General features: G+C 45.9%; 1 protein-coding gene across 4 annotated transcripts in view; it reads right to left on the reverse strand.

The window, feature by feature from the left end:
- Positions 1 to 16,192, reverse strand: part of XPO6 (exportin 6) — a 115,839-nt gene that overhangs the window by 7,949 nt on the left and 91,698 nt on the right. For 3 of the 4 annotated variants that reach the window (XM_066383117.1, XM_066383118.1, XM_066383115.1), the window contains 7 exons: positions 15,425 to 15,517; positions 10,390 to 10,534; positions 8,771 to 8,917; positions 7,434 to 7,623; positions 2,006 to 2,161; positions 692 to 806; positions 352 to 523 (listed from right to left, as the gene is read on the reverse strand). In XM_066383117.1, coding sequence (XP_066239214.1) covers positions 352 to 523; positions 692 to 806; positions 2,006 to 2,161; positions 7,434 to 7,623; positions 8,771 to 8,917; positions 10,390 to 10,534; positions 15,425 to 15,517 — 1,018 coding nt within the window. The remainder of the gene's footprint in view (positions 1 to 351; positions 524 to 691; positions 807 to 2,005; positions 2,162 to 7,433; positions 7,624 to 8,770; positions 8,918 to 10,389; positions 10,535 to 15,424; positions 15,518 to 16,192) is intronic. The other variant, XM_066383116.1, reaches the window with a different exon arrangement.

Here is a 16,192-nt window from a genome sequence, read left to right on the forward strand (position 1 = left end):
CAAGGTCAGCTTTGACACACTCTGAGAACTTGCCTCCACTCTTGAGATCGTGAGTGTTCTCGACAGGAAAGGGAGCACATTTGTTACGTCTACTGGGAAAACTACACATTCACCATGGGAGGCTGACCTTAGCAGCCAACCCTGATTACACTAGACTAGTTCTAATTAACTCCAACCCCGATACAAGAATACTACTGTACCAAGCTGAAGGCATTCTATTCTTTCTTGGAAAATACTACTTTACAAAGAAAGTAAAAGAGCTAACAAATCAGCTTTAAAACAATGTTTCTTCCTTGATATTTCACTCCCTGCCCAGTGGGCAGAAGGCAGGGCCCGGCCCGCCTCTCGTACCTCGGCAATGATGGGGTACACCTGCTCCATGCACAGGGAGAGGATGCTGGGGAGGAAGGGCTTGAACACCTGGCCGGGCTCCTGCACCACCACCTGCAGGATCTTCAGGAACTTCTCGACCACCCGGCAGCCAGTGCTGCCCTCATGCAGGATACTCTCGGCTAGCTGCTCTCTGCGGACAAGAGAAACCACACAGTAGCCACGGCACGCTGCTCGGGGACCAGCAGGAACAGCCACTGTGACAAGTGAAGAGCAGGAGCACACACTGCCACACCCCGGAGCCAGGTGCTACCACTTCTCACTCGAAGTTTGAAAACCGTGGACAGCAGGTGCGGGTTACCTGGTAAACATGTTGAGGAAAGTCTGTATGATCTGCTCGGTGAAAGGCACACCCATCTGGACTCTAAGGCCTCGAAACAAAGTGAGGAAAAAGCTCAGCATCTCATCAGTCACATCTGGACAAAAGGACAAAGCAGACAGACGATCAGCGGCACGCACCGGGAGCTGTAGAAACCCTGGACTTGATGGCCTTCCTCCTGCAGCCTGCACTGCCATCTCTCCCGAAGGCGTGCTGCTGCAGGAAGGTCCCCAACACCATCAGACCCAGGGACGGAGAGTGGGACATGATGAGGACATGGTGACAACACTGCTCCGCTATGGTGAACCGGGCCTCCCTCCCAACACAGCCTGGCCACGGGCAGAGGTGTCACGCAGATGAATTTTTGCACACACACTGATGGAACTATTACTCAGTTGAGTCAACACTTAAGTGCTTTAGCGATTTCTCTCTCTGACCAATCACCCCTGAAGCTGGAACTGTCAGGGGTTAAGTGCCTCAAAGTACATAATGAAGGTGCTGCGTGGCCCTAGTCCACTAAATGCATTCATTTCAGAAAATATTGGTTATTTTTAATGTGATTCCACTTCCAGATCTAAACAATCACCTTATATGAACCCTGCTTACAAAATGCAATCAGTGAATTTTTGCTAAAAAGCCCTCAAGGCCCTGGCCAGGCGGCTCAGTGGACAGAGCTGTGACCCAGCATGCTAGAGGTCATGGGGTCCGACCCCGGGTCAGGGCACTTATGAGAAACAATCAATGAGTGCACAACTAAATGAAACAGATAAGCGAAACAACTGATGCTTCTCTCTCTCTCCCTCCTTACCCCCATCTCAAATCAATGGAGGAAAAAAAACCCCAATAGTTTTCCTGTAAGACTGACAAGACTCCTACTGTAAATGCTCTCACATTCATCCACAGAACTAAAGAGAGCCTCTACCGGTGACAGTGACAGTGACAGAGCAGGGTGAGGGGCACCATCTTAACACCCACCTTGCCATCTATAAATCAACAGCACTATGGCAGAAAGTTCTGCCGTTCACAGTGCCCAGTACTCAGCCATTTATGTCCCACACTGAGAGAAGGCAGAGCCTCCAAACTGAAAAAGAGGCAAGTAACTCGGTGCCACCTGACACAGGCGTGAGCCCACAGCGAGGTTCCACGGGGCCTGGGCCCTGGACTCCCCACATAACGCGCTGCCCTCGGCCCTCAGTGTCCAGGCCTGCACTGCGGATCCCGCGTGCTCTAAAAGCCGCGCAGCCACTCTGGCCCTTGGTGGCACCCCCATCAGGGAGGCCGGGGGCCAGCTCCTACCTGACTGATGAATAAAAGCTGGGAAGAGGGCCAGGGAGACCTGAACGGACTCCTGCAGTGAATGGTAGCAGATCTGCCGGGACTTGGTGGACTCCCCGGAGATGTTCTCCACGATATCTTCTAAGACACTAAGTGTCTGGTGGATAATCACTTTGGCTGCAAATGAAGATTAAGTTGCATGTTATGACTTGTCTGAGGATCAAGAGGAGGAAGAGGGAACATAGGGAAGAAGAAATCTGCAGATGTCCAGAGGACAGTAACAGGAATCTCGCTCAAGGAACAGTCTCTCCCTGAGTTCATTCTCTCTGTCTCCTTTTCTTCCTTTCTTTCTTTTCCCTTCTTACTGCCAGAACTCCAGCTGCCTGCTCAGTTTTCCCCCCTCCATTCTGCTTCTATCCACAGTAACAAGTCCACAGAGTTCAAATGCACCCTCAGATTGGGTGCCTTAGACTTAAGACTTTAAAATGGTGAACAAACTGGTAAGAAAATAAGTGTCACAGATAATTACCACAGGCAAGGACACACACAGATCAAACACTCTCCAACTCCAAATATGACTCTAGCCCCCGGTCTCACACAGAGAGCCTCACTTCAAAACGGTGTCGGGAAGCCCTGAAGGGGAACTCCCATGGACCGCTAGCCGCAGCCTGCATAACCAGCAGAAAGAAGGTAAGGATTATTTTGACAAGGGAGGTCATTTTTCATATTTTTCATATAAGAATTTCTTTCAGTTCCTGCTTTTAAGAAAAAACAGAAAGATCCCTCCCTGCCCAGAAACAATGCACTGTCATTTTCAGCGAAGGAGAAATGGCCACAACCTCAAACTCTTGTTCTGCCCACAATGAAGCTGCCCTGCCCTCTGTCTCTTCGAACTTGCCTGTAGCTCGCGACATCTTGCTTATCCCAGACTGCATTTCTGTTATTCCCAGATAAATCCATTTTGCTGGTAAATACTGGCAATTTTATTTTCAAGGTGACATTACAGGATGTCAGAAGTGGGATCAAAGGAGACAAACCTCTGAGGAACTAACCGAGCCTGGAAGTGTGTGAGGCGCCCACTCGGGCCACCCAGGCTCTCCACTTCCATGAGCGTGAGTTGTCTTGTTCCCTGTGGTTAAGTCCGTCAGATGCCAAACTCCCTCCCTTCCGCTGAGCTCCTCTGATTTTATTTGGGACCTATTTAAAGGTCTTATCCTTTCTGTTTTTATCAAGCATTGCCTTTCTGGTGAGTGTTCTTTCTGTTTGGAATTACAATGGCCACTCTGGGGAACCTTTAAGTTAGCCCACCTTAAGGGGCACCCTTGAGAGAATTCTAAACCTCTCAGAGACAATGGAATTCATCCATTGGTTGGTAAGCAGAAGCTTCTACAGGACAAAATAACTCCAAAACAGCTCTAAGAAGGATCCTCACAGCATGCAATTTCTTTCTTTCTTTTTTTTTTTTTTGGTATTTTTCTGAAGCTGGAAACGGGGAGGCAGTCAGACAGACTCCCGCATGCGCCCGACCGTGATCCACCCGGCATGCCCACCAGGGGGCGATGCTCTGCCCATCTGGGGCGTTGCTCTGCCGCAATCAGAGCCATTCTAGCGCCTGAGGCAGAGGTCACAGAGCCATCCTCAGTGCCCGGGCAAACTTTGCTTCAATGGAGCCTTGGCTGCAGGAGGGGAAGAGAGACACAGAGAGGAAGGAGAGGGGGAGGAGTGGAGAAGCAGATGGGCGCTTCTCCTGTGTGCCCTGGCCGGGAATTGAACCCAGGACTCCTGCGTGCCAGGCCGACGCTCTACCACTGAGTGAACCGGCCAAGGCCTGCAATTTCTTTTTAATCTTTAATGTAGGCCCTAGCTGGTTGGCTCAGTGAACAGAGCATCAGCACGGCATATGAACATCCTGGGTTCAATTTCTGGTTAGGGCACACAAGAGAAGCAACCACCTGCTTCTCTCCCCCTCCCTCTTCCTGTCTCTCCCCCTTCCTCTCCTGCAGCCAGTGGCTAACTGGTTCGAGTGTTTGGCCCCAAGCACTGATATTAGCTCAGATGGACTGAGCACATCAGCCTCAGGTGCTAAACAAAGCTCGATTGATTCGAGCATCAACCCCAGACAGGGGTTGCCAGATGAATCCCAGTCGGGGCACATGCGGGAGTCTGTCTCACTATCTCCCCTCCTTTCACTTAAAAAAAAATCTTTAATATAAAACTTTACCCACCTGAGCAGGTAGTCTTAACTTAGTCCATCTGCCAGAAACACAAGTTGGGGCCAACTATTCCTTTGAGTTTTATGCCTGACTCATGGCTAATATTCTTAAAAATTTGTCCATGTCTATCTGTATTGTCTATATATGTATGTAGTATGTGTAGAGAAATTGAAACAAGACCCAAGATTTATTCACAAAAATGTACAAGTGAAAAACTAAAAGCACCATTAAATATATAATAATAGAATAGGTATATAAATTGTGGTACTTCCATAGGCTAGGATATTATAAAGCAATTAAAAATGCTTTCAAAAAGATAGGGACAATGTGGTAAAGAGCAAGGATCTGGAGCCATTCAGTCCTACGTCTGACTTCTGCCCCCAACTCTTTCTCTTTGACTCCAAGCAACGTACACCTGTCAAGCAGGGGGCACCTTTGCAATAAAGACTGGCAGACCCCACCTGGAGCAATGCAATAGGAAATACCTATCACTACATATGTGCTGTTCCTGCCAAAACCTGCTAGAAGCAATCAGAACAAGATTACAGGAAATTCTACCAAAAAAACCAGGCCTGGACTCTTCAAAAATACCAAGGCAGTGAAAAGGAAAAACCAGGATGCTTTTCTGTACTAAGAGACTGAAGAGATGTAGCAACCAAATATAACACATGGCCCTTGATCAGATCCTGGATTTCTGAAAGCAAAACAGGACATTTTGATAACAACCAGGGGAAATCTGGACATGGTCTATATGTTAAATGACATTATCATAAAAATATTACACAGCTTGGTTGTGTTAATGATGTTTTGGTGATATAAGAGAATATCTTGTTCTCAAAGGTAAAGTTTAAATATTCAAGAATAAAGTGCCAATGTCTGAAACTTACTTTAAATGCCTCAGTTAAAAAGCATGTGTGATATACTCTGGTTTCTCTTCAGATCACATAAATCTTTCTTCTTTCACTAAAAAGCATGTGTGAGTGGGGGAGGACACAAATGTGGCAAAATATTAACAATTGGTGAGTCCTGGTGAAAGATACACAGATGTTCATTTTCTTATTCCTTCAACTATTCTGATGGTGTGAAAAATTTTCAAAGATGAAGTTGGGCTAAGAAAAACTTTCCAGCCCTTCAGCTGATCTCTTGGAGAACAAGGCAAGTAAGACACACCTCACAGAACTATAGGGAAGAAGACTAAATGAAATAATGTATCAAGTCCTCAGTCCAGTGCCTGGCACACAGTAACACTCAACAAACATTACCTACGTTTTTAATGATGTCCACTGTGGAAAGCATTCATGCGGTTCAGCTAACAGGTCCGGCCCGTGGTGGAGTCACACCCGCCACGCCCTGAGGTTCAACCCTGGCTGTATAACCATACACTCTGGACAACGAAGCAGGAGTGGGAATGTCGCTAAGTGTTACTTCCAGATGAGAGCCTATCCCAGTGTGAGCACAAATCAAAACGGGTCCTCACAGGCCAGGTCTGTGAGTGACTAGAATGAGCAGATTCTCCCCAAACCCTGACCAGAGCTGGACATGTGGTATTAATAAGAGATCAATTTTTCCTGCATTAAGCCACTAAGCTTTGGGTATGATCTGTGACATAGAGCATAACCTAGCCAATGCTGACTGATACAGGACATGTAAGACAAAATGAGAAGAGAAAACCATTCAACTTTCTAAAACATGGTTCTGTAATAGCTGTGTGTAACCCCTGGGCAAATTACTTAATTTTCCAATACCTTAGTTTCTTCACGGATAAAATCAGGATAATTCACAGGACCTAACTCATAAGGCTGATATGAGAAGTAAATAAATTACTAAGTACTGAATGTACAGCACTCAGGATCAGACACCAGATGCTGACAGCTGGCGCTGGCAGAGCCAGGTCTGATGACAGACAGGTCACTAGGGCAAGTGTGCCCTCAGAGAGTCAGCCATTCTCATTCGACTACAGAACTAATTCAATGTATTTAAAAATAGAAAAAGACAAGATAATTAAAATGGTTACTTTGGTATTTTACTTTGTAAAATACCAAAACTGGTGAGATTTGTTTCCCTTCTTTATACCATTGCAATATTTCTGTACAATAAGCGTAAGTTAATGTTCCAATTATATATAAAAGCAATGTTTTTCTAAATCTTGAATATTTATTACCTTTTCTAACATTTCATAAAGCATTTTTGTTAACATTCTATAAATGATGTCAGTCAATAATGTCCCTTTGTTTTCTTATTAATATGTAAAAAGAAGTTGTATTTTAAAAAATACATATATAATTATTTCAGGGAGGATTTTTAAACAAACCTGATACCTTCTAGTTGAACTATTTTCTCTTCATTTTTTCTTCTTCTTTAATATAAACAATCAATTTAACATGCCAATTGTGAAATATCAAGCTCTTTGAAAGCCTCCGAAATATTTGTTATTTGGAGAAAGGTTAAAAACGGTTTCAGCCCTGGCTGGTTGGCTCAGTGGTAGAGAGTCGGCCTGGCGTGCAGGAGTCCCGGCGATTCCCGGCCAGGGCACACAGGAGAAGCACCCATCTGCTTCTCCACCCCTCCCCCTCTCCTTCCTCTCTGTCTCTCTCTTCCCCTCCTGCAGCCAAGGCTCCATTGGAGCAAAGTTAGCCTGAGCACTGAGGATGGCTCTGTGGCCTCTGCCTCAGGCACTAGAATGGCTCTGGTCATGAGAGAGCAATGCCCCAGATGGGCAGAGCATCGCCCCCTGGTGGGGGTGCCGGGTGGATCCCGGTCGGGCACATGGGGGAGTCTGTCTGACTGCCTCCCCATTTCCAACTTCAGAAAAATACAAAAAAAAATATGGTTTCAAAAGATAATTCTTTAATTCTTTTCCCTAGTGTGTACAGGTGCACAGCTTGCTTGATTACACAAGTATCTGAAATGGATTGATAATCACCGTAGGATTTTTTTATCCACAGAAGACACCATCAATAGTGACTTCAATAAATGTTTTTTCTTATTTTTTACACTTTAAATAAAAGCAGGGGCATCCGGCATTCAGGAAGCAGGTCCAACTGATGTGTTCACTGAATTCCATAGGTAAACGGGTCTATCCCCACCACCCCGTCGGATTCTTCCATTAGCAGCTGCGTGCCTATGGACAGATCAGTTCGCCTCACGAGCCTCAGGTGCGTGTCTCACCTGCCATGAAAGAAGACTCGTGCCCGCCCTGCCTATCTTCCGGGGTGCCCTACCTCGGGGCCACTTACTATCATCCTGCGGCATCTTCCTCTGCGGGGGCACAGCGCTGGGTTTCAGGTTGCGGTAGTCCCGGGAGAGTGCGGAGATGAGGCTGGCGTGGTTGATGGAGCGCATGGGCCACTGCTGCTCAGTCTCGGGGAGGTTTGGCCACGGAAGGAGCAGGATGTTAGAGAGGGCGCGGCACACCAACACCTGAGCCTGGAGGAGACCCCAAAGGCATCCATCATGAGAAGTTCAGGAGCAGCAACAACAGAGCACCCACCGCCCACACTGAGCTCAGGCCTCCGGGCTCCAGTCTCAGAACCTGGACCTGGGGCTCTGGTCCAACTCGAAGGCAAGGCAGCGAGGAAGAAGCCACTGCAGCAGTAACACCACGCCTGGGTCTAGCACCCCCTAGGCAGCCTCTGAGGACTGCCGGCACCACCACTCCCCCGCTGGTCGGGCCAGAAGCGCTGGAGGGCGAGCTCAGACACTGCAGACACTGATCTCCCGGCTCTGCCCTGGCCCCTCCCACCCTCCTAGGATGCTCAGGCAGCGCGGGTAAGAGAACTCCTCTAATCCACGTGCCCGTGGCCCCGGTCAGAAGCAATGCATCAATCAATACACATCGGGGTGCCCTTAAGTAACTGCTCTGACTAGGGCCCTGTTTTATTTCTAAACTTCTAACATGAGCTTCCTGGAGGACTTTAAGAGAATACACTTTATCTGAAGTGTCTTAACTCTAAGAAAACAAGCAAATAACAACAATAAAAAGACTGTTTTACCAAAAAAATGCAAAGACTCTCAAGTCACCAGCTCTCAAAGCAGCACAAGCTTCATCACAATAAATAAATTCAGTTTAAAAAAGAGGCAGCACAAAAGAGGCAGCTCTCTGTGTGTATTAGGAAGAACTAAGGCTGCGATAGTGCCACATGTGTAAGAAGGCCACCTATGAGAGCCGAGGTCACTGGCTCGACCCTGAGGTTGCCAGTTCAAGCCCCAGTCAGGGCACATGTGAGAAGCAATCAATGCGTGCACAACTATAGTGGAACAATGAGTTGATACTTCTCTGTCTCACCCCCTTCCTCCTCCTCTCAAAAAAAAAAAAGGGACAGAGGGAGGGAGAGAAGGAAGGAGGAAGAAGGGAGGGAGGAAGGGTAGAAGGGAGAGAGGGAAGAAGGGAGGGAGGGAGGGAGGGAGGGCGGGCGGGAGGGAGGGAGAGAGGGAGGGAAGGAGAGAAGGAGAGAGGGAGCCATCTTCAGCATGGCCCACACACTCTGCATGCAGAAAGAACAGCCAGACTATTCTTCCTCAGCTTCCCTGAGGCTGAGACACACTGGAGCACAGGGGTTAACCGGGGCCTCACCTTGTCAACAAGTCGCTGGGCAGAGGCATCGGTGATTCTGTTGAATACCTTCTGCACTGAGGGGATGCTGATCAGAAAGACGGGCCTCACGGTGGTGGCCAGTGAGACCAGGAGGTGGCACGCAGAGAGCAGCAGCTTGTCTTGGACCTGAGGGAAGAGGACATGTCAGCTCTCTACATCCCCTGTGAGGCTTTTCTTAGAAGAACTTTGATGAGGCAACCATAAGCCAAGTGTGGTTCTTGGCTGCCAAACTGCACCATGGAGGCTCAATCCTAAAGGAGGTTTCCCATGGTGACGCCCATCAAAAGGCATCCCCCTCTCTGCCATGTCCACACCTCCTGTCCTCTGGCCAGGGTCCACCTCTAGTTCCTCCTGTTCATCATCACCAGCATCTCTGAACTCAGTCACTTTTCAACTCAGGAATCTGTGCTGGACCCTATCAGCTCCTACATCTCTCGCTCTCGGCCCCACCTCTGCACTCCATCCATCACGCCAGACTCTCCTATCTCGCTCACCTCAACATGCCCACCAAAAACTTGATTCAGGTACCATTACATCCTTTTCAATAGTAAAACAGAAAGCTTTTCACAGACAGGACCCACTGCTGGTAAGGCTGGTGAAATCAGCACAGGGAGGGGTCAGAAGCATACAGAATTATTTAGGAAAAAAATACTACTATAATTTCCTACAAACACAAAAAATATCCCTAACCTTTAACTCTATAATCCCACTTATTTCAAGGAAATTACCTAAAAAGATCAAGTTACATTTGTAAATACATGCTTTTCAAAAGTATTTGTAATGACTTTTTTCAAATGGCAGTACTATAAGCCCAGCAATGAATGGCTAAGTAAATCATGAAACACAAATTACAAACACAACAGAAATTTATAGAAAATAATACATTACCTTGGTAATAGTGGCAGAGAATGCTATGTATGATTAAAACCACTTTTAAAAAAGCATTTATATGCTCTAATGATACAAGCTGGGCTTCTTGGAGAACAATCTAATAGAACCTATCAAAGTTTACATGGATACAACCTTCAACCCAGTGATTCCACCTCCAGCAATGCATCCTACAACAATCTAATTCTCCTCAGTAAGAAAATGAAAATACAGCTCCACTACAGAATAACACTGGGCAGTTTGAAAGCTACAGATGCGGCTCTACACATGGACAGGTCTCCAGAGCCTGTTGTTAAGCAGAAGCGGTATCTCCAGCTATCTATAAACTTGTAGTTCTGTACGTAAAACAAGAAACCTGTCCGGAGAACACATACCCAACTGTTGACAGTGCTTACTGTGGAAAGGAAAATGTTTTGGAGGAAGGGATTAAAGAGAACCATAACTTTTCAGTCTATAAATGTGAACCATATTTGACTTTCATAATAAGCATGTATTCGTGTGGGACTCAGAGAAATAAAAATATAAAGCTGTACTTGCATTTCTGTAGATAACACCTAAAAAGGAGAGATGAAATGTACGTAGCTATATTCCGGAGGTAAGGATTATGGGGCTAATGCTATGGAGTCCTCTGACTTAAGAATTAAGTGAGTATACGGACACAGGACAGACACAGAGTTGGATGAAAGGTCAAGCCTGCGCTGTTTCCAGACCTTAGTGCTGATCAGAGGTGTGACAGCGTCCATGGTGGTGGAGATGAGCGTGACAAACTGCTGCGTGCTCTGGCGGTGAGCCTCACTGCAATACTGTGCCAACCAGTGGGAGTAAGCCTGCAGGGCAGCCAGGGACTGCGCATGTCTGCAAAAAGGAGACAAGATACGGTTTTAAAGGTTACGGTCAAAGTACATTAGCATAAGTGTGTTTCCACGGGAGGTAAAAATTCCATCCACTGCATTTACTGTTTCAGGATCCATCCCACAGCATGGAAATCACTTACTTGCTCGTATCAGACCTAAACACTGAAACCCATCATCTATTGCCGCCACCGCCCAGAATACACAGGCACTAGTGGATGCCCGTCGGCTCTTAGTCAGTCTTTCTGTGACACACATAAGCATCACTGAGAGAGCGATACATAAAAAAACAGAACTAAAGAACTTAAGTGATAACATGTTGACTTTGAAACCATAAAAACATAACATCCATAGCTGTACACCAGGGCACAGACAACTACCAGGTATAATAGCTTTCTAAACAAGCTTTGATGTTAAGACTCTCCAGTTTAAGTTCCATCATACCATACACTATACCTGGATAGGAGACAATTTTAAAGGTGGCAAAGACTATTTGGTTTCTACCAGTCAGAAATTCATCAAAGGTAAGTCTTAAAGTGAGGCAGCTGTCTTAGAGCATATAAACTCCACACCTAATAAACCTAAATGTAATTTCTCCTTGTCCTATAACAAGTAATCTGTGATACTTTGATACTATGTAAGTACACTGCTCCCCAATAAACCCCCATGGTTCTGTCACCCATTGTAGGTCCCTGCTTAAATTATTACACTGGTGACTGGCAAATTGGTGATTTTTCTAATTTTATCTAATTCCTCTGCTGTTCATTAGCTGTCATTCTTCTGTAAAAAAAAAAAAAAAAAAAAAAAAAAAGACCTTTCCCTGCCCCTTCATTACTTAAATCACTATGAACGCAGGGATTCTTATATTCAATGTTATAATCCATTAGCATCCGTATTCTTTCTTTACGATCAAATCACCAAGTCTGGCTAGGAAAATTCCTTTCAAGCTAGTCCCTGTGTCCTTTTCATATGTTCCTAACATTCACTGAGCACATCCCTCATTACTGACTCAATTAGGACTTTCCAGGATAACCCTGCCCCAAACTTGGAACATTTCTCCAAGGAGCTCTGGTCCCTTTTAGTGGAGAATGTACTTTAGAAACCAAGAGCGGCCCTGGCCGGTTGGCTCAGCGGTAGAGCGTCGGCCTAGCGTGCGGAGGACCCGGGTTCGATTCCCGGCCAGGGCACACAGAAGAAGCGCCCATTTGCTTCTCCACCCCTCCGCCGCGCTTTCCCTCTCTGTCTCTCTCTTCCCCTCCCGCAGCCGAGGCTCCATTGGAGCAAAGATGGCCCGGGCGCTGGGGATGGCTCTGTGGCCTCTGCCCCAGGCGCTAGAGTGGCTCTGGTCGCAACATGGCGACGCCCAGGATGGGCAGAGCATCGTCCCCTGGTGGGCAGAGCGTCGCCCCTGGTGGGCGTGCCAGGTGGATCCCGGTCGGGCGCATGCGGGAGTCTGTCTGACTGTCTCTCCCTGTTTCCAGCTTCAGAAAAATGAAAAAAAAAAAAAAAAAGAAACCAAGAGCCTGGGTACCAAGGGTAGCACTGCTACAGGAAGTCACTAGGATATAGGCAGGCACCACTTTAAAATCAAACTTAGGGCCCTGGCCGGTTGGCTCAGCAGTAGAGCATCAGCCTGATGTGTGGAAGTCCTGGGTTCGATTCCCAGTTAGGGCACACAGGAGAAGCGACCATCTGCTTCTCCATCCCTCCCCCTTCTCTCTCTCCTCCTTCCACAGCTATGGTTCCGTTTGAGCGAGTTGGCCCTGGGCACTGAGGATGGCTCCAAGGCCTCTGTCTCAGAAGCTAAAACAGCTCAGTTGCCAAGCAATGGAGAAATGGCCCCAGATGAGCAGAGCATGGCCAGGTAGGGGGCTTGCCAGGTGGATACCAGTCGGGGTGCATGTGGGAGTCTGTCTCTCTGCCTCCCCGCCTCTCACTTAATTTAAAAAATCACAATTAGCATCAACAGTTATAGGGCAAATCATCTCGGCTGCCTCCACACCTGATGCAAGAGGAAGGACACACATCATCTCTGTAGCAATCTTGCTAAGAATGCTTAGCCTCAATCTATCACTACAGTACAAAAACAACTGACAGATTCAAATTTTTATGTATTTTCCCCTTTACTATAGGTGTGAACTTTTTCAAAATAAAAAGTTAGGTAACAAAAGGTACTAAATACCTTAAAGTTAAGAAAGACAGGTATTTGGAGTTTAAAATGCATAGTGACCAGGCAGTTATTTTGCATTTTATATTTAGAACCCACTGATTCCTGTATTTTAGTTGTAAGTACTAAGGAGAAAGAACATCTAAGTCTGCCTTTAGAATCTAAGAATTTCAATCCATCAAATTTCTAGTGCTCTTTAAGGCTGAAGGGAGGGCTCTCCAAACTCCTGAAACTGTGCAAGCTTTTGTTTATGAGCGAATCAGCATTCTCAGGAGAAGCTTCACAGCTTTCTTTAAACTTTCAAAAAGGAAAGCAATATTTTAAAAATGTAAACAACCATAGTAGAAAAGATTCTCTTTATATCATGTATCTAATTTGCAACTCAAGAATGTTCTAGAACAGTGTTTTGCAACCAGTGTGCCTTGAGACATGGTCAAGTGTGCTGTGGAAAATTAAACATGGGTCCCCAAACTACGGCAGGAGAGGCTATTTATTCGGCCCGCCGCCAGCTGCCTCCATCTGAACATAAACATTCCCCTCACAATCCCTCCAGCTACACCTTCTAGGATTCATCCTGACCACTAGCGATGAACCAATAGTAGGCTGCCTCTCATCCACACCCAGGAAGGTCCCGCTCGGGTTACCGCGCACTTGTCATTGTGTGGCTGCAGCGAGTAGTTGAAGCTGCTACTCCTCCCCATGGTCCCGATTTCTAATCCTGGACAGGACTGGAGGTAAATGTTGCCACCACTAGATGAAGCCTCAGCCTCAGCTGGTTATGTCTATCCTGATGGTGTATATAGATATTTGACCTTTTTCTTTTTAAAAGAGGCCCCGCAGAGGGTGATATACAATGCATCACAATGCATCACAATGTTATCTAACTTTAAAGCTAAAGTTTGCTGATCTTCCTTTGGACAGTTTTTGGTTATCTGTTGCCAAGGAGTTCCCCATTCTGGCCAACAAAGCTATTTTGACATTGCTCCCGTTTTCAACCACATATCTATGTGAGCTGAGCTTCTCAAGCTTGACTGCGTTAAAAACTAAAAACAGAGAGAGACTGAGAACTGTTGAGGAAGAGCTTCGTGTGTGTCTTTCTACCTTTCCTGCCAGGAGATCCCTTTTGTGTTCATCGAAACAGGCCCAGGTTTCACACTGAGTATAAATATATTTAGGAACTATATTACTAACTATATGTATAATATGTACTGTGTTAGAGTGTCATTTTGTGTCATTTTGGTAGGTGGTGTGCCCCAGGATTTTGTAAATGTAAAAAATGTGCCGCGGCTCAAAAAAGGTTGAAAATCACTGTTCTAAAACAGGGGTCAGTAAACTTTCTCCTTTTTAAAAAAAAATTTTGTTTATTGATTGATTTGAGAGAAAGAGAAAAACACTGTGTTGTTTTTCCACTTATTTATACATTCACTGATTATTTTGTGTCCTAACTAGGGGTCGAACCCACAACCGTGGCATATGAGAACAACGCTCTAGTCAACTGAGCTACCCAGCCAGGACTGTAAAAACCAGCATAAATATTTTAGGCTTTGCAGGCTGTGCACCCTTGTCACAACTATTCAACTCAGCCACTGTAGTGTAAAGCAGCCACAGACAATATGTAAATAAATGGGCATGGCTGTGTTCCAGTAAAACATTCTTTACAGAAGCTGGCAGCGGGCCGGACGTCACACTGGCCACTGTTTGCCAGCCCCTGCTCTCATCTGGAGCAAGCCTTCCGGGCAGTGTGATTTGAGACATGGCCCAGTCTCTAGTCTCCACTCCTCCATCCCAGTGATTTTCAACCGATGTGCCACAAAAATTTTTTAAATATGCAACACCTATTTTTAGTCAAGGGCACTGAGCTCTTTTCCCCACTGTCAAACTTAAAAATGAAAGGAAAGCAATCAATAAACAACTAAAGTGCCGCAACTACGAGTTGATGTTTCTCATCTCTCTCCCTTCCTGTCTGTCTCTCACGCACACACAAGAAAAGAAAAATTAAAATTAAAAATGACAAGAGCCAGCACAATAGTGGTCTGGTGTGAATGAATAAAAATTATACCTATATTTTTATCAGACTGGCTAAATTTTAGTAATTTCAGTAATTAATTTATGTGTGCCATGAGATGAGAAAGGTGAGAATTATCCCTTCTATATGTCACTTTCCCAATGGCTTCCCACGGACTATAAAGCTTCTCAAAGTATCATCCCTGAATGTTCTGCTTCAGAATCACCTGAAGTTCTTGTTGAACAAATCCCTGCGCCTTAAGCCACCCTCTACCATCAGACTCTCTGAAGGAGTGTGTGCCCAGATAGTGCCTCTGTCACTACTGTTCCAGTCATTGTTCAACAGAATAAAACTCACGGCTTTCAAGGTGTCTCCACTTGAGTCCCAACGTGCCTGTCAGCCTCATCTTCTACCACACAAACTGCTCACTCCCTCCCTGCCTGGGCGACTCCGCAACACTGTCTCGATTCGGCTGTTCTTTCCTCCTGAGACGTCTACTCCATACCCTCTGCTCCCAGCTCTCACCTGCATGAGGAATCCTACCCACTCCACCCACCCGCCCCCATGTCTACAATCAAACAGTCAGTCTCTCGTTCCGGGTTTGGAGAGCGGGGTTTTACTCATCTTCATGGCAGCCACTACTGCTCCTCTTTATCTATAAAATGACTTGGGGCTACAGCACAAGGTCTTTCCTACGAATACACACCTAACTCTATACTTACACATCAATGAGATCAGGTTTCAATACTGATGGCACAGCAGTTTCAATGTTGTACAGTTTTATCTGAGATCCATACAGAGTGACTTTGACCAACCTGTTGGCAAAGCAGTTAAGAAAAACATTCAGCTTAGGGACTGAAATAAGACAGACAAGGTACGGACAAGGGTCCCAAGCATAGAGACCATACCTTCAATCTTATCCCAAAGATATAATGAGATGTGCATCAAGACAGTATCAAAAGCTTTTGAAAATAACATAAATAGACCCTGGCAGGCTGGCTGCTCAGTGGACAGAGTGTCAGCCCAGCATATGGATGTCCCAGGTTCGATCCCTAGTCAGGGCACACAGGGGAAGTGACCATCTACTTCTCTTCCCTCCCTCGCCCTCTTCTCTCCCTCTTCTCTTCCCACAGCCAGTGGCTCAATTTGTTCAAGAGTGGCCCCGAGCGCTGAGGATAGCTTGGTTGGTCCAAGCCTTGGCCTCAGGCACTAAAAATAGCTTGGTATTTGAGCATCAGCCCAGTCAGGGTGCATGTGAGAGTCTGCCTATCTTCCCTCCTCTCACCTAAACAATAAGGAAAACAAAAAAGAAAAAAAGAGAGAGAAAATAATATAACTGTCCACCACAGACTAAACTATGACATGATATACTATAAACATTAAAAATGATTAAAATGGGAATTTTTGTTACATGTATTTTACAAAAAAATGTTTCAGGTGGATAGATATATGATAAAGAAAATACAGCACTGTTAAATTTAAATGATGGA

This window comes from Saccopteryx leptura, chromosome 4 (genome assembly GCF_036850995.1).
Source record: "Saccopteryx leptura isolate mSacLep1 chromosome 4, mSacLep1_pri_phased_curated, whole genome shotgun sequence".
Taxonomy (NCBI): domain Eukaryota; kingdom Metazoa; phylum Chordata; class Mammalia; order Chiroptera; family Emballonuridae; genus Saccopteryx; species Saccopteryx leptura.